This window comes from Myotis daubentonii, chromosome 18 (genome assembly GCF_963259705.1).
Source record: "Myotis daubentonii chromosome 18, mMyoDau2.1, whole genome shotgun sequence".
Taxonomy (NCBI): Eukaryota; Metazoa; Chordata; class Mammalia; order Chiroptera; family Vespertilionidae; genus Myotis; species Myotis daubentonii.
Genome location: NC_081857.1, coordinates 44,028,836 through 44,046,714, shown reverse-complemented (window position 1 = coordinate 44,046,714; position 17,879 = coordinate 44,028,836). Strand labels below are relative to the sequence as shown.

At 48.3% G+C, this 17,879-nt stretch overlaps 1 protein-coding gene and 2 non-coding genes across 3 annotated transcripts; 1 reads left to right on the top strand and 2 right to left on the bottom strand.

The window, feature by feature from the left end:
- Nucleotides 1-3,682: 3,682 nt before the first annotated feature.
- On the bottom strand, nt 3,683-3,789 carry LOC132221497 (U6 spliceosomal RNA). The gene has a single exon (XR_009450026.1). It is a non-coding gene; the product is annotated as a U6 spliceosomal RNA (small nuclear RNA).
- An 8,172-nt stretch (nt 3,790-11,961) lies between these two features.
- Nucleotides 11,962-15,080, bottom strand: ABT1 (activator of basal transcription 1). The gene is made up of 3 exons (XM_059674460.1): nt 14,805-15,080; nt 13,649-13,854; nt 11,962-13,497 (listed from the first exon to the last, which is right to left on the bottom strand). Exons 1-3 carry the CDS (start codon nt 15,043-15,045, stop codon nt 13,117-13,119), a joined length of 828 nt encoding a protein of 275 aa, XP_059530443.1. The 5' UTR covers nt 15,046-15,080; the 3' UTR covers nt 11,962-13,116.
- Nucleotides 15,081-16,974: 1,894 nt separating this feature from the next.
- Nucleotides 16,975-17,047, top strand: TRNAA-AGC (transfer RNA alanine (anticodon AGC)). The gene has a single exon. It is a non-coding gene; the product is annotated as a tRNA-Ala (tRNA).
- Nucleotides 17,048-17,879: the final 832 nt, after the last annotated feature.

The following is a 17,879-nucleotide window of genomic DNA, read 5'->3' as shown; positions in this document are numbered from 1 at the left end:
CCCGGCCCTGCGCGCAGAGGGCGCCGCTCCCGGCTCTCGTCGGCCCCAGGTTTGCTTCCCCTCCTCGCCCGAGGGTGGGCCCTTCGGTCCGCGGCCGCCGGGGAGCCGGACCTAGTGTCCCCGAGTCACCGGAAGTGCGGCCGAGGGGCGGTGCGGGGGCCGCGGGGCGAACGGGCCTCGGGGGGCCGGGCCTGCGGGGTCGGGGCGGATCGCCGCGGATCGCAGCGGACCGGAACCCCGTGGCCGCGGCCTGGGAGCGGCCTTGGTCCGTGCTCCCCCGCGGCTCGGGGACCCTGGACCCGGACGGAAAGGCGATCAATGAAAAGTTGAAAGAAGAGCCGCTTAGCGCGGTGGTTCCTGCGGATCGTGGCCGCGAACGCTGCCGGGCGCGTTTCTGAGCGACCTGGGCTTTTCGTGTAGGGAAAACCGCGGGCGTTCAGTGGACCCCCGCCCCCTCCGCCCGGTCCCCTTCCGCCCCCCTCCGCCCGGTCCCCCTCCGCCCCCCTCCGCCCCGGCCCCCGAGCAGAGATTCGGGTCTGGGTGCAGGAGACTCTGGTGGTTTGCATCGCGCCGCGGCCGTTTTGGGAAACTTGCATTCTGTCACTTTGTTATATATATGCCCTTAGCAGTGGTAGGAGAACGGGATCTTGACCTTAGAGGTTGACGGAATAAACAGTTAGCAGAAGGACAGACGTTAAACAAGCAGGAGTCGGGGCTTTGTTATGAAGTTTGTTGTTATCCAGAGGGATTCCTAGCTTTTGTCTTGAGCTGTTTGGGAGGGAACCCTGGCTGCCAGTGCAGGTCCTTCTTGCAGGAGAAACAGTGAAGCAGAGGTGAGGAGCGGCCAGATCGGGGTGAAAGAAGCTGACCAGGCCGGGGAGGACCTGGGACTAATATGTGCGTGTCCAGCTCCGGGGAAATTGCGCGTTGTTGAGTGTGTGTGTGTTTCCTCCAGGAGAGGGAAGAGGTGTGTGTGGCGAGTAGTTACGGAGGAAGAAGTCTTGAGTCTTGGTTGTTGGAGCAGGTGGCTTACCACGCTGTACGTTTCCGTATAAATCGGTGGGCTGTGGAGGAGGAGGAGGGAAGGGGGTGGGAGGGCAGGTGGGACGGGAGAAGATCAGGGTCAAGGGGAATGCGCCTTAGCTTGTGGGGTAGCAGAGTGATAGGATCAGGTCCTACCTGCAGTTTACGTGGATTGCACACTCCATCCCAACATGCACGTTCGCGATGGGCTTGTAGGAACTGCCTCTTGATGGATTTGCAGCCTCCAAAGGCACTGTGTCCAGTGCGAGGCAGGTCAGCAGTCAGAGATGGCAGTTTAAATCCTGGCTCTACTACTGACTCGCTGTGACATCTTGGGTAATTCTTTAACTGCCCTAAGCATCAGGCGTTCTATCTGTAAGGTGCAAACATTGGAATTGACACCAACTTTACAGAGTTCTTGGGAAGATTAAATGAGGCAGTCTGTGTAAGCAATGAAAAATAGGTATGATAATCCCTAACCTAGGGCCCGATAGGGCGAGAATTATCTAACTCTTAGATAATGCTTTACAGACCTTGTCTGCTGGTCCCGTATAACCTTTAACTGTAAGGATAACCTTGAGCTTTGAAGTTCTCTGCTCAGCTGCTGTGCTTGTGCTTTTATTGCTGTTCTTTCGGTGCGTCTGACCCTCCTGGTGGACGAGGGAGCCAGTCTCTTCCTAGAGGAGGGCTCCCTGAAGCTACGACTTGAAGGATACTTGTAGCTTTGCCAGAGCTCCTAGCCGGATGCGTTGCTGCTGCGCTCCCAGGATGATGATGGCTTTTTGTTCTGGTATTCATTCATCCATTCAATCATTCATTCATATTTTTTATTCATTCAACTAATGTGTTCTGGATGCTAGGTTACTGCAGTGAACAAAAGACTAAGTCCTGACCCTAGCGGGAGTTCTGTTCTAGTAGGAGAGAGGAACACATGAACAGATATAAAACACACACGCTCGGAGAGGGAGAAACAGGATCAGGGGGATGGTTATGTGAGATAAAGTCGTCAGAGTGTGCTGCTTGCTGAGGAAGTAATTCTCAACCAGACCCTTGAATCAAATAAAGGAGCAGGCTACCTGGGGAAGAGCGTTCCCGGCCGAAGGAAGAGGGAGGCTGGAGATGGCTGGAGGAGCCGCATTGCATACAGCTGTGGAAAGTTTGTGTTTTTCCGTGTGATAAGAGACAATTACAGTATTTTGAAGTAGGAAAGTGTTATTGTCTACTTAGAGTTTTGACAAAATTATTTCCTTATTTAACAATTTTTTTTCTTCTTAGTGCCCCACAGTTGTTGGCTACTTCGGGCAAATACAATACCCTGGGCGGGCAACTTCAGGAAATACTCTGATTCATTTACAGGCTACGGCCAAGCTCGGATCCTTTATTTCTTTTTTTGTTAATTCTCACCTCAGGATATTTTTTTCACTGATTTTCAGAGAGAGTGGAAGGGACGGGGAGAGACAGAGAGAGAAACATTTTGGCTGCCTCCGGCACACACCCTGACTGGGCCCAGGGCGGGAGTCAAACCCAGGACCCTTCAGTTCTCGAGCTGAAGCTTGTTCTACTGAGCCAAACCGGCCAGGGCAGCATCCGTTGTTTCTACTCTATTCTCTATTTGAGCTTAACAGTAATACACAATTTAAAAGGCAGGACTCCCATAAACTCGTCTTATATTAGCTCTTTGTCTAGATCCTGCATATCTTCATTTAGTTGTGGTTCTGGATTCTTCCTTTTCCTCGTGACATTTCTCCATAACTGTGTTTGCACAGTCTTTTTATTAATCATTAACTTGCTGAGTTATTTTATTATTTATTATTTAGTTAATTATTTTAAATGGATTTTGAACAAGGCTTTACACATGAGGCAGGCACAGAGGATGGGCTCTATGAATGTTAGGCTTTTTGTGCATGTGAAGAAGGAATCAAGAAAACAACAGGACCTGTCATTTGTCGAGCACCTGTGGAGACCCAGACGTTGAGCCGAGTCCTTAACTGACACTGTGTCAGTTCTCACAGCAGCTCCTTCGGGCATGTCATCGTAGCTTCCCTGCTTTATCAAAGGGGAAACTGAAGCCAGAGACCTCAAGTCAGAACCCCAGTTCTCACAGCTACAGAGGAGCGTAGTGGGAACTTGAACCAAAATCTGATTTCGGAGCTTGCACATTTAATTTTAACTAGCACAGTGTGCCAACGCTCAGCTACCATGTTCTTTAAAAGTTTTTAAATAAAATTAAAAACTTTTAATTTGGAAATAATTTGAGGCTTACAAAAATGTTGTAAAATAGTACAAAGAATGCCCATACACCCTTTTCCTGTAGTCCCTAAATGTTAACATTTTACTATGTTTGCTTTATGATTCTGTCTACTTGTTTCTCTGCTCACATAGATATGCATTTACATCTGGTTCAGCAGTCCCTTTTCTAGAAATTGACTCTGAAGATACACCTCCAACAATATGAAAATACACATCCATAAGGGTAATCATTCTAATGCTTATAATTTGAAAATATTTAAAACAACTGAAGTGCCCATAAGTATGAAAGTGGTTGAATAAACTTGGTATAGCTACATATAATGGGGTATTATGCAGCTGTGAAAGTGAATAAAGAAAATCTTTACCAATAGATGTGGAGTGATTTCCAGGATAAATGGTAATTTTTTTTTTCCATATAGAACGCTTCATGAATTTGCATGTCATCCTTGCACAGGGGCCATGCTAATCTTCTCTGTATCGTTCTAATTTTAGTATATGTGCTGCCAAAGCCAGCACTAAATCGTAATTTAAAAAAGTAACAGTATAAAAGTGTATGCTGCATTTTGTGTAAGAATGTGTTGGATTTTGCTAGTAATTTTCACATTGATACTGATACTGGGCTGTAAAATTGTTGTATGCTCTCTTCATCAGGTTTGGTTATCAGTGTTATGTAATATTTGTCCTGTTTTTTCCCTACGTGATGTGTTTTCATTGCTCTTTCATTAAAAATATTTTTAGAAAGTTTGATTTTTGTTATAATGGCTACGTTTGTACTTAGACCTTTTTAAATGCCTTTATTCCCGTTTTCTTATTTAACCTTTAATTATCTGGTTTCCCAGTTCTTAATAGCATTCTTAACTTCTGCCTGCCATTAATTAATGCAGTAATCAGTGAGGTTATTTCACTGTTTTCTTCCTCTTCTCCCAGTTTTTAGTTGAATTATTTTTATTTTATTAGAACATAACATATTTTACAAGGTTGCTAATTTAGCAGCACATTACCACTTTGCCATTGTAGTAAAGTTTCGTTTTTGTTTTAAAACTGGATGGCAGTTTTAGAATATACCAGGGAGATAGATTGTGCATTTTAAATTTTTTCTCCATGTTGAAGGGCCTTATAGTTTCCTTTGTTCATTTTTTCCTTGGCTGTGTGGTCCTTTCTGCCCTTTCCTAAGAGTTGTTCCAGGGCCACCTCTCCTGTGTGCACACTAGGTCTCTTCTCTTCCTTGTATTCTGCTGTTATGAGAAATCTTAAAAAAATTTTCTCTTGTACTTAGAGTGGGTTTTCTCTTTTTGTCAGTGACCTTTAGATTTGTTCTGCCACAGGCTGCCGCACTCTGTTTTCTATCCACTGGCTGAAGTCAGTTTTAATCATCGGCATGGGAGCCCCTAGGTTTTCAAAAAAATCCCAACTGAATTACATTTTACAGTTTCTCTGACTTCTGCGATTCAGCCTGCATTGAGTTCAGACCAGGGGCACAGAAGGGGACAAAAAATAGTGAACTCACTGCAGGTCGGGTTGTGTCCCGTGATCTGGTGCGGAGTTCAGAGTTGCGTTTCATGGGAGAACCAGCTGTCATGCCCCTGTCTTTCCTGGGACCAGAACATGAACGCTGTCCTGTTATTACTGGTGGCCATGGGCTAAGTGTATGTTCCCTGTGCTGCCTGTCAGGTCCTCAATAGCAGAACATTGCTGAGGGAACAGCTGAAAGTCTTGTGACCTGGAGCAGGCAGGTTAAAGCTGTGAGGTAGAAATCAGTGGACAGGTCTGGCTGTCTAACTACTCATGCCCCCAGGTGACTGCGTCCCGAGTTGTTTGTGGCTGAAATATAAATCAGCCAAGTCTGTTGTAAATTGTGGAGGACCAGAATGGTGGCGATGGCAGGCTGCAGGGAAGGTGGGGGTGTCGTCCCCAGGGACCTGTGTTCCCTGATGTACCTCAGACCCGGGCAGCGTGCACTCCTGGGGAAGGCGATGCCTTAGTGTTTCAAAGAGGTTAGTGTCATACTCCCAAGGATGGTTATAGATGTCTTATCGCCCTTTTTCTTCAGGGTCAAATGGGGTAACAGGGATTGTATAAGAAAACCATTTTCTCACACCCCCCCCCCCCATTTTCTCTTGTTAATGGAAGTTTCCGTTTTCAGGTTGAGTGAAATGATCTAGTGCTGAGTCCTCTCATTTATGACTGTTGACCCTTTTCTTGTCCTTGTGTTTTACAGAATGCAATCTTCCTTGAGAAATCACATTCTCAGGACCAGAAAGTAAATGCTGCGTTTCCTCCATTTACATTCTAGGTGAGCTCCATTTCCTCAGTCTTTTGAAATGTCTCCTTTTTCTTCTAAAAGGCATTTCCTCAGACCAGCTCCCATGGCATCAGCCTTTGTCCTTTACCAGATAAGGACACTAGTAGAACTGTAATAAGCTGCTTATGAAGCACCAACGATATGCCTGAACTGCTCTGTATACTAAGGGAAGAGCAGCGATCAAACAGACGTCATGTCATACTCCAACCATAGACAGCAAGTCAGTGAATACGTGTGCACTGTATTGGGTGGTAAGGGCCATGGAGAAAAACAGCAGCAAAGGGGACAGAGAACGCCAGGGCAGGCACTGCTCAGCCAGAGTGATGGGAGAGGAAGAGCCTGGGTTGGAGATCACCCAGATCATGAAATAAATAATAATCCCTAGTACGTTCCATAGATATTGCTGATTGGTTGATATTGGCAAAGAGAGAGACTAACTGATTTCAGCCCCTGAAAAACCAATAGCATTATGTACCCTGATGCAGAATTTCTGTCTTTTCAACAGTGATGCTAATTTTGAGCATTCTTTTCTTAGTTGCAGGAATATAAATAATACTTCTCTTTGTCTCACAGTGTTGGAAATACCGAGTAAGAAATTAGTGTGTATGATGCTGGAAACTTGTAGAGACAAACAGCTCATGACTCAAAGGCCTAAAACAAGTGTGTCATTCAAGTTCTTATCAGAAAAATGACAATGAAGATGATGGGTCAAGACGACCAGTGGAAAACTCCCTAGGAGAGAGCCATAGAAATGTGCACTTCAGAAAAGAGAGCTACTCAGAGAACTCAGAAAAGGAAATTATATCATGCGCGCCCTCAGAAGGGTCAAAAGATTTTCATTCATGTGCATGAGATTACTCAAATAGATGATCAGTTATACCAGTGCCTTGAACGCGAGCAAAACTTCTGTGAGAACTTAGCTCTTATTATGTGTGAGAGAACCCACACTGGGGAGAAACCTTATCGATGTGATATGTGTGAGAAAACATTTATCCAGCGCTCAGATCTCATTTCACACCAGAGGATCCACAATTATGAGAAACCTTATAAATGTAGCAAATGTGAGAAGAGCTTCTGGCACCACTTAGCCCTGTCAGGACACCAGAGAACACATGCAGGTAAAAAATTCTATACATGTGACATTTGTGGCAAGAATTTTGGACAGAGCTCTGATCTGCTTGTCCACCAGCGAAGCCACACAGGTGAGAAACCATACCTGTGCAGTGAGTGTGATAAATGCTTCAGTCGAAGTACAAACCTCATTCGGCACCGAAGAACTCACACCGGTGAGAAACCATTTAAGTGTCTGGAGTGTGAAAAAGCTTTTAGTGGGAAATCGGATCTCATTAGCCACCAGAGAACGCACACTGGCGAGAGGCCCTACAAATGTAGCAAGTGTGAGAAAAGTTACCGACACCGCTCAGCCTTCATTGTTCACAAGAGAGTTCATACTGGGGAGAAGCCCTATAAGTGTGGTGCCTGTGAGAAATGCTTTGGCCAGAAATCAGACCTTATTGTTCACCAGAGAGTCCACACCGGGGAGAAGCCCTATAAATGCTTGGAGTGTATGAGAAGTTTTACTCGGAGTGCCAACCTAATCAGGCACCAGGCAACTCACACACACACTTTTAAATGCCTTGAATATGAGAAAAGTTTCAGCTGTGGCTCAGACCTTATTGTGCATCAAAGAATCCACATGGAAGAGAAGCCACACCAGTGGTCTGCATGTGAGAGCGGCTTTCTCCTAGGCATGGGCTTTGTTGCCCAACCGAAAATGAGAACTCAAACAGAGGAGCTGCGTTACCAATACAGTGTGTGTGACAAAGGCTTCCGCCAGGGCTCCGCCCTCCTCCAGCATCAGACAGTCCACCTCAGTGAGAAACCATCTATCTGTCATGCGGGTGAGAAGGGGCTTGAGCTCAGCCCTCCCCACCCATCAGAAACCTTGCAGACGTCTTGGCCAGACAAGAAGTTATAACACCACAAAAAAATGCACTTACGAGTCAGAGAACTCATTAAGATGAAAAACTGTAGGCAAATCTTAGACCTTTGGAAGAGCTCAGACTTTAGTGGGGACCAGAGAATCTGCAATTTTAGGAAGCTGGGAAATGGTTTGCCCAGAGAGCCACCCTAACAGAACACCTATCAGTCACTCCAACAAGAAACCTTCAAAGGCCTTCAGGTTTGGAAAACCTTTAGTCTGAGCTCATAGCTGATCCCCACAAGAGGACTCGTACCGGTGGGGAACCTTGGAGACGCAGAGAGTGAGAGAGCTTCCTAGCAATGCTCACTGCTCTCTTTCTGAGGGAATTTGCACCAAAAGAAAATGCCCTTGGTGTGAACAGTGCTTCACACACTGTGTGCAGCTCACTGGACGTCAGAAAACCCACACTGGGAGAAACTCTAGCAAGTGTGGAAAAAGCTTCCAACAGAACTATGACTTTCTTACCCATCAAAGAAGCCATATTGGTGAAAATGTAGGTATTTGTCTGGAATGTGGCGAAAGCATTAGATGGAGAATCTTCTCGGGTTTGAACAACACAAAAAGCCATCTGAGAAGAGCCCTTGTGACGTCTGAGAAAAGCTGTCCATGACCAGCGCCTTTGGTATACCAGGGAACTCACACGAGTGAAAACCCCGTAAATATCTCGAGTCTGAAAAAAGTCCTGCTAGAAACCTCTACCTTTGGGCCCCAAAGAACCTACTCTGCAGAGAATTTTGCTCTAGTGAGAGATCTAGTTGTGGACCTTGTACATATAATAGATATGAGAATACCTGTGCTCACAGTTAGCTGACCCCTGGGGTGGAGGCGGCTTTCACGAGTCAGGATGTAAACAGTGGTTAGGTACCCAGAAGCTTGTTGTGGGAGGAGCTTGGGCTGTTCCGAGCAGGCTGATGGGAAACTCAGGTGAAGATGCTTTTGTCTGAACCACTTAGTTGATGATTGCTTTAATTTCTCTTTTTTAAAATTGGGAAATCCAGTAAAGGATAGGACTGTGCCCTTGTGACAGATGGTGTGGCATGCGTCACTGTGGGGAAAGGAGAATACTTTCCCTCTTGATCTCTCTTTAAAAAAAAAAAAAAAATTCTTGGCCAGATTGGTGCCTGGTGTTTTGGGAAACTTGCTGGTAGTGAGAAGAACTAAGCAGTGGGGAGGAGTTATCCTGGATTAGAACCCCCAAATGTTTCTCCTTTGGAGGGCCAATCTCATACAGAAGCAAAACCCCCAGGTTTTACGTGGTGTGAGTTGAGGCTCACCCTTGACATTTCCTTTCTCTGAAATGTCAGAGTGTCACTGGTATTTGAGATTTCCACGTTAGAGAGTCATCTCTTTTCAACTCAGAAGTGCAGATTCCAGGGTGACAGTTATGATGTTGCTAGTATACACATTTTTTTTTGACTTTACGTATCATCTCTTTGAATGATAATATATCCTCATCAGCTCCGTGCAGAATGGCTGATGGAAGACTGGAAGAAAGGTTAGGCTTGCTCAGGCAAGTAACACACGATGACGCAGTTAATGGAGGAGCCATGCTTCTTGGTTTAACTATTCTGACGCCAAAGCATTGCTCTTTTCACTCCATTATCCTGCTGTTTATAGCAAATTCAGTCCCATAATGATATGCCTTTCATTTCCTTCATCTGCCAGAATGAAGAAAAGAGAATACTTTTTATTCCCAGGGAAAGGATTGCAATCACAATATAAGATATTTATTTGGCTTGGAATCTAGGATGCTAAATGCTAGAGAGAAAAAGTAGTTGCCAAATTCATCAGAGTTTTGAGAATAAGCACTTATTTCCAGTTTAACAGAATAATTATTATATTTAATATTCTCTAGATGTACTGTAATTAATCCAGGAATCTATACATGGACACTTCTGAGGGTATTTTCCTCTCAGATTAAAAGACATTTAATAAAAATACTTAAGATTTCTGCAGTGTTTGGGACTAGACTGGTGAATAAATATTTTGTTGCTAGTCTGTCTGGTTGATCTGGTCGATCATAGCGAATCCTTGAACTCAGGAGCGCTGGCCTCAGACTCATGGAGGTGGCCAGCGGCTACTTTGTGTGTGGCTTTAAGCTATGATCCTGATGACTGGCTGCTCATCTTGATAATCCTAGGGTCAGTGGGTATAGCTCATAGTGATAGTAAGGAATCTGATTCTAAGGTGTTTTTTCTTTTAGCAAACAGATCCTGGGAGGTGATTCAAGCTGATATGTTTGTTTTCATAAATAGTTCTTATACCATGAAAAGTTGCCCAGTGTGGTAAAACACACACCATGTATTTGTTTTTCTTTTGAAAATCATGCCTATCACTAGTCTATGTTGGATTATTGTAACACTAAAATAGTATGGGTGTGTGGCATGGTGGTGATAAAATTAGTTCCGGGGCTACTTGTTAGTCACTAGAACTTGCAGAAGGGGACGGAGTTGGTATAATTGACAGGCTGACTTGACCCTTTTTTCAGCTAATCTCATGATGACTGTCTCTAGTCTTCAAGCAAATTAAAGATGGACCACCTCAAACACAGAACTTTGTGGGTATGAAACAAGTCCGAGGTCTTTTAACCATAGGGGAAATGTATTGTTACTGTTCCTATAGCATAACCTGAGGTTGGGGAGGACCACTTGGGAGCCTGTAACCAAAACTGGGAGGTAACTTCTGGGATGGATGGAGGTTCTCTTGAAACAGTGCCAACCTACATCTACCTCAGGTAAGTAGTTAGAGTAACTTTCAAGATTTCAGACCAAACAAGACACTTGTATTCAATGTATTCCCATGCTTTAATGTTTTTGTTTTCCCTTAATTCTTAAATAAACATTTGTTTTGAAAAACTGCATTTTGTCTCTACTATACTAAGAACAAACTTCCCCCCTACACTCGTATTAGAATAAAGCAAATACTCAGGAATCCTTTCACAATATATATCAACTCATCATGATGTACACTTTAAATATCTTACAATTTTATCTGTCAATTATACTAACAAAAGGGTAATATGCTAATTAGACCGGACATCTTCCGGACGACCTTCCAGATGTCCTTCCGGACAAAGCCATGGTGGCGGGGCCGAGGCAGAGGTGGTTAGGGGCAATCAGGCCAGCAGAGGAAAGCAGTTAGGGGGATCAGGCCAGCAGGCAGGTGAGCCGTTAGGAGCCACCCATCCCAGATTGCAAGGGGGGTGTCTGGCTGCCAGTTTAAACTGGCAGTCGGACATCACATGAGGGGTCCTGGATTGGAGAGGTTGCAGGCTGGGCTGAGGGATGATTCCCCCCCCCCCCTTCACGAATTTCATGCACCGGGCCTCTAGTACTTCAATGAAGCTGAAGAAAGAATAAGGTGGATATTCATGTGGCTGGCCCTGAGTCCTGGTGGTGGTGGTAGTTAATGGACCATCTAGAATTCTGGTGCTAAGGCTGAGAGTGAAACCTGGAAGGAATGTGTTCTGTGCTCTTTGGACAGTGGGTCCTTTCAGAGCCTCCCCACTGCATGACATAAACAGCACAAGGAGGAGTAATAGCTTTATCTGACCATATTGGCTAAAAGTCAGTAACTACCAATGCACCATTAATGACTCATGTGGAGTCCAGTGCCCTTGTTACCCAATTGTTAAACACATCAGGTTCCCAGAGAAAGACACCTGGGAGAACGTCGTCTGGAGCAGCTCAGTTCTGCTCAACTACTTTCCCTGCTCCACTCGCTGGGCAGGGCAGAAGTGCCAGTAGTAGTGCATCATGAAAACAGGAGCACACCTATGGTGAGAGGGCTAGGTGAGTGGGGAAGGGTTAAACATCCCTTCCAATGTAATTAGTGAAGGACAATAGGTCCTGCCAAGAAACACTTCCTTCTGGAGACGTTAAGTGGACAGGTTAATCCAGACATGGCTCTAACTTACCAGGAAATGCTTTTCTCACTCTGGTTTATAGGGTCCTTACCATGAGCGGTAAATGTATGGGGTTGAGGTTTGTGGGTGAACATGACAGGTAAGAGTTCTGACAGTTATACCGATCATACAGTTTGGCCTACCTCCATTGAACATCAACTTACCTACCCATCCCCACCCCCCTTTTGTTCTTGATAATCCTACCCATGCCCTTTTGATAGAAATGTGGGTTGATGTGTCAATACAATTACAGTGAATACTTACCCATCCCTGTAGTTGAGTGCTGTCTTAGTCCTGATAGAACAGCTTTTATACACATTGCACACGTGTTCCTACTTCAGTGCAGGGTCTTTTGTCTGTGGCATCCTTATCTAGTGTTATCAGGCAGAGTGCTATTTACATTTATGGACAGTATTATGCTCAAACCAGGAAATCCAATTTTCTGGAGACTTATGTTGAAATTATGATACTTACAATGTCAATTTTATCTTTTTTAAAAAAATATTTTTATTATTAGAGAGGAAGGCAGAGGGAGAAATGATGAGCAGAAACATGGATTGGCTGCCTCCTGCACAACCCCGACCAGGGACCAACCATGCAACCTGGGTATGTGCGTTGACTGGGAATGGAACCGGCAACCTTTCAGTGCACAGGACAGCGCTCCAACCTACTGAACCACACCAGCCGGGGCAGTTTTATCCTTTTTTCCATTTTGTCTCTGTATCACCAGGATTTCTTGGACAGTGTATGAATAGTAGTGGTAATAGGAAGTATCTTCATTCCTGATTTTAATTGAGTATTTTAAATGTTTCACAATTAACTTTGAGATGTGTAGTAAGAAACTTCTGTATTATCAGACTGTAAGGGTTTTTATTAGAGAGTTAAATTTAGCTAAACTCTGATCTACTACTCTATTTGCCCAGCGTGATCTCTACAAGGCCGTGTGGAGACTTCTGTTATGGTGACACGTTTGCAGTCCTATGGTTTACTGGGAGCGCCTCTGGGGCTGCTCTGCATGTTGTCTGCGAGGCTCCCGTCTGAGCCCCAACACGAGGTGCACCCGAGCGGGTCACTGTGCCACTACCTCTTGGCGTCGCTCACCTGTGCACTGCTTTCCACCCAACTCTCCGTCCTGGGACCTGTTTGTGATTACAGTTCACAGGCTCTTCCAGACTTCTGTTCATTCTTTAGGAATGATCTGGAAAAGTTGGTGAAAAAACGACCCCATCTCTGAAGGCTGTGATCAGGAATCATACCTTCCCATGGCCCCTTACACACCACACATCCACCATGATGCCTCTGTCCATTTATTCTTAAATACCTGCCCTTTCCTATGCGATTCCGAATGCCAAGGAGTACGCGTTGGTACGTGCTGTCATTCACAGCCGCGTCTAGTGACTCGGTAAATCCTAAGTTAGACAACTGGTTGTCAGATGAGACAAAACAGGCATCTGCAGTTGTCATAATCATGCACTAGCATGAATTAGGTGCTTCAGCCAGGCATGTGCAATAGCTGGAGAGGGGAGGAGAGGCCCAAACTATATCTGGACACTCACCAGAAACTCCTGGTCTGAGAAACAAACTGTCTGCGTGAGTAGTCATTATCAGCTAGACAGAACGCTGGGCTGGGAGATGGAGGGGACTCCTTGCCCCTCAAGAGTCCTTGACCACCACGGGGTCCCCCATGCTCTCTGAGGGTGGTGGGGCTCCAAAGATCCTGGCGAGGAGCCCTCGGTTGGAGCGAGCCTGGTCCTGAGCATTTGCCAGGCGAGCCCGTTCACGACTCCCTGGACGAGCTGCCTTCCGGGCCCTCAGCTCCTGCTCAGTAGGTCGCTGGGCAAAGGTCCAGGAGCCATTCGGCCGGGTAGCGTCCCCCTCAGCAGCAAGGAAGCGCTTCCCCCGCTCCACACTTCGAAGATAGAAGTCAGTCTCACGCTTAGCCTGGGCAACCTCGGCTCTCAGGCGCTGCCTGCGCACCTGGCGCTCAAAGGCAAGATGCTCACTGAGGTGGGACCAGGTGAAACGGTGCAGGTACTGTAGACAGGAAAACAAAAAAAGGTCTGGGTAGGACAGGCCAGGGATGGAGAGAAAACAGGAGGGGGCAGGGCCAACAAGAGGTCACAGGTGCCGGGCTGGGGTTGGGGAGGTAGGATGGGAGATGCAGCAGACAAGCCTATCCCCTCACCTTGAGGTTCCAGAGGTCGTAACGGAAGGGGCTGCGCCTGCGGGCACCCATGGGTGTGTTGTGCAGACTGGCGGCCACACGCTTGGCCACTCGCTTGTCCCGGAACTCCACCCAGCCCTCTGTGTAGTCCTTGCTGTACTTGGACCGCTTTTTCCCTCCCCCGGCCGAGGCTGCCGCTGCCTTCTTCTTGCGCCGCACGAACCCACCTGTGTGCCAAAGAGAGAGCCGTGGTCATGGAGACAGGCGCAGCAGCCACTCACCGGGTTCTCAAAACCTGCCCGAGACCGGGATCCTACTTCAAGGTCTTCGTAGGGAAGGGAGTTGAGAACTGCAAAGTCCACCCTCTCTCCCTATGCCTAACTCATTCCTTCCTCAATGTTAGCTCCTGTCCAAATATAAATGGAGCCACTTAAAACTGGAACCAGAGCTGCTATCCCGAAGAGCTGCTTTATATGTTTAGGCCTCCAACCTCTGGATGTTTAAACGGCAAAATAACCTTTGGATTGGGCCTAAAGCAACTTTGTGCCCCAAAGAACTCTGCAAAGATAACAAGAAAGCAGACATAATGACTAATGAACTGTAAGTACCAGGCTGAAAATTAAAAACACTGTTTAGAATCAGAATCCCGATGTTACCTGCACCTATAGCAATGCCTTCCTTCTCCTGATGCAATTGTCCCCTTTTCTCATAAATACCCTTTGTGTGTTTGTCTCAAAATCAGGGCTAGACTTTTTGGGCCTCTTATCGCAAATAAATGCTTGTTGCTTCCCACTTGGCAAGGCCTTTAATTTAGGTGCTAACACTCCTGAATCAGGTCTGCCCTAAAACCTGCACAGGCCCCGACTCCACTTCCGGTTAGTGCCTGCCGGGCAGGTGGGGGCGGCTGATCAGACTGTCTCTTCACCTCGCCCGAAAGGACAAAGGGATGTCTTCTGTTTTGAGAAAAAGCACTGCGATTTCATTCAGGCTGTACGCATTAACTACCTGGCAAATTCGGGCCAAAATAGGGGTGGGCGGAGGCGAGGTTAAAACCCAAATCAGCTCTCCGAGGATAGGCTGCGGGGCTGCGCCCCACTCCGGCCCCTACCAGACCCGCACACACCGCGGACTCAACCCTCCACCCCCGACCCCCCACTCCTCGGACCCGCGCACTTACCCTCGGGCTGGAAGAAGACGCGCCCCACCTCGCCGTAGGCGCTGAGAAGGTTCCGCACATGCAAAGGCCGAAAGCGGGGCGGGATGTGGCCCAGGTACACAATGCCAGGCACCACCCGCTTCTTGGCGCTGCCAGCCGCCTCTTCGGATTCCTCCTCCTCCTCCTCCGCTTCTAATTTCAGGTCTTTCTCTTCTAAAGGCTCCAGCTCAGCTACTTCCTTCTCCGACTCCCCCGCCGCCATGCTTGCCGAGACGCGAAGCACGACAGCCGTAAAGCGCCGCGCCTTCGGACGCGCGCTGCGTGCGACGCCTGCGCGAGGGGGTGGGGCCTATGAGGGTTTTGACCAATGGAAAGTCTAGGCTTAGTGCAGAGGGCGGAAGTGGGTCCTAGCTCAGCGGGAAATTCAAACCAAGAGAGGTGTTCAGAGATTCAGGAAAGAGGAAGTAGCCTGACTTCCGGGCTAGAGATGCCCACCGGAAAAGGCTGATCCGGAAATGTAATACACTCTGCGGAACGCCGTGTGAGACGTGAAACGGCGGGATGCAGCTGGCTTCTCCCGGATTTGGGGAGATGCTGAGTGTCTTATGTGGTGGCGGTATGAAGCACGGCTGCATGGATCGGAGGCACCACCTTATTCGGTTTTCTACAGTGCACTGTCCTCCGGCAGCCTTGCGGCTTTCTTACCCGCCATATTGGCTGTTAAAGGGGCCGTGCGCAGGGCGCGCCAATGGCCACACGAGGGCGCCCTCGACCAGTTTCCCTTTTCCCTGTGTCCTTCCCGTGACCGGTATTGCCTGTCACCCACCCTCCCCGGAAGTAAACTAATGGGCTCCCCGTCGGCACTGCCTTTCAGCACTGATGTGGTTACTCGTATTTGAAGGCTGAATTCCCCAAAGAAAGTTTGCTAAGTCGGCCTTTGTAAAATGTCAATGCTCAGTATGTGCTCCGGCAATAGGGAGTGAAGACCGCATCCTGGGGACCGCGGCAAACCCTCACTCCCAGTTCCCTGCCAGCCTTGATGAAGCTCCGTGGAGCTCTAGCTGGTGTGGCTCAGTGGATAGAGCATCGGCCTGTGGACTGAAGGGTCCCGGGTTCCATTCCGGGCAAGGGCACCTGCCGGGGTGCGGGCTCCATCCCCAGGAGGGGGCGTGCGGGAGGCAGGCGATCAGTGATTCCCTCTCGTCACTGATGTTTCTATCTCTCCCTCTCCCTTACTCTCTGAAATTAGTAAAAGTATATTTTTAAAAGAAATTGATACAATAAAAATAGTTTCCCTTTTTTTAAAAAAAGCTCCATGGATCTGAGCGATGGGCTGGTGCGGGCTGCTTTCTTTCATTCCCGTTCTGCACCTGCACGCCTAACAGAACCATGGAAAACGACAGGCAGAAGCACATGAGTGGAGGCCACGCTGAGTTCTGCGGCTGGGCACGTGCTGTCCGGGGAGGAGGATGGCGACAGCAGGAGGTGGCCTCTCTGCGATGAACGGTGGGCTTCCACGCGCACGGAGAACACGAGGTTCTGAACTCTCGTCTAAGATGGGGTGGGGGCGGTGGGTTTCTTACCACAGGAAGTCATCCACTTTTGTCAGCCCTGATTGCAATTTAAAAAAAAGAAAAGGCATTAGGAAGAACAAGCATTAGGACACTGTCGGGCTCTGGGACGGTCATCCTGCAGGTCCTGCAGAACTTAGAGACAGAGGCACTTCCTTAAATAAGATGCGCCACGTCCTCCATTTTAATTTTGATCCTCTTGCCCCAATTTAATTAGATTAAAAGTAACACGAAACCTCAAGGAGGACGTTTCTGAGCTGCAGCTTGAGGCGAAGCAGTTTGAAGGTGCAGGTGCTGGGTGAGGGCCTCCCCACGGCCCGAGACACTGGTTTCCCTCCCGGAGGCCCCGGCGCCTCCTTCGGTTCCCTGCCCCCGCGGGTGGATTCGTGTTGAATTAACTGGTGTCCAGTGTCCGCCGCCTCCGCGCTGAGCCCGCTGCGCTGCGCGAGTGTCTCCAGACCGGACCCGCTCCGCGCCCGCATTCTGTCCTGGGGCTGTCCGGTCACCTTCGACCCGCAGTCCACCCAGTCCCATGGGCTGACAGGTCAACTACAGCTTGTGTCAGGAAAAAAAAATAAATCTAAATTCTTTCCAAATATTAAAGTGGGTCAGGGAAGGACGGGGAATTAGCTCAAATGGTAGAGCGCTCGCTTAGCATGCGAGAGGTAGCGGGATCGATGCCCGCATTCTCCAACTTTTAAACAAAATAACTGCTGAAACCCTCTCACTTACAGACCCCCGTCTCAGGGTTCCGGACCTCTCAGCGCCCATTTTCAAGGCCGGGATGGCCGTCGCGACCAGAGCTCCGATACTGCTGGTCACCTCATCTGCATGATGGGACAGGCGGGGTCAACTTTTTGGGATTCCTCTCACGTCTGCAGGTTGGAATGAAAAGTTCTGGAGCTTGAGAATAAAGATACAAGACACTGCCGGGCACACAGCCCGCAGGCAACCCTTTCTCACCCACAGAGGACTCCTCAGGCATCCGGGGTCACATTGTTGAGACGGGGCAGAAATGAGATCGACACCACATTACGAAATGCTTTCTATGGTTAAGAAAATCTCTACCTTGTATTTCGCAAAGCGGGCAGACAATCGTACTGCTTTTTCTCTCTTTTTCTTCTTCTAAAATATTTGTTTCTCTTGTAGCAGAGGTTCTCAAACCTCGCAGCACGTTCAGATCACCTGGGAGCTTTGAAAACGACCAGCGCGAGGGGCCTCCCTGCAGTGGCCCGAGCCTCCCGGTGATGCTGACGTCCACCAGCCGTTCCCGGCGGAGGCTGAGAACCGCCCTCGCGCAATTGAAGGGCGTAGCGGGCGTAGCGCGGGGTGCCCCCCGGCGGGCGGGGCTGCCGCGTCCCCCGAGAACATCCTTCCGGAGGCTCCTGGCTCTCTGGCCACCAGGGGGCGCGCGTGCTCCACCCGGTCCCCGCGGTCGGCGGGTCAGCCAGGCGGTCCTCCCCTCCATTCCGCCCCTCCCGCTCCGGGTCCCTCGGGGAGCGGATTCGCGGCTCTGGACGCCCGG

Coding starts and splice junctions, on each gene's coding strand:
- ABT1 (XM_059674460.1), bottom strand. CDS start 15,045: ATGGCGGCGGGGGAGTCGGAGAAGGAAGTAGCTGAGCTGGAGCCTTTA. Junction 13,855..14,804: donor CGTCTTCTTCCAGCCCGAGG/GTAAGTGCGCGG, acceptor TTTGGCACACAG/GTGGGTTCGTGCGGCGCAAG. Junction 13,498..13,648: donor ACGACCTCTGGAACCTCAAG/GTGAGGGGATAG, acceptor TCCTGTCTACAG/TACCTGCACCGTTTCACCTG.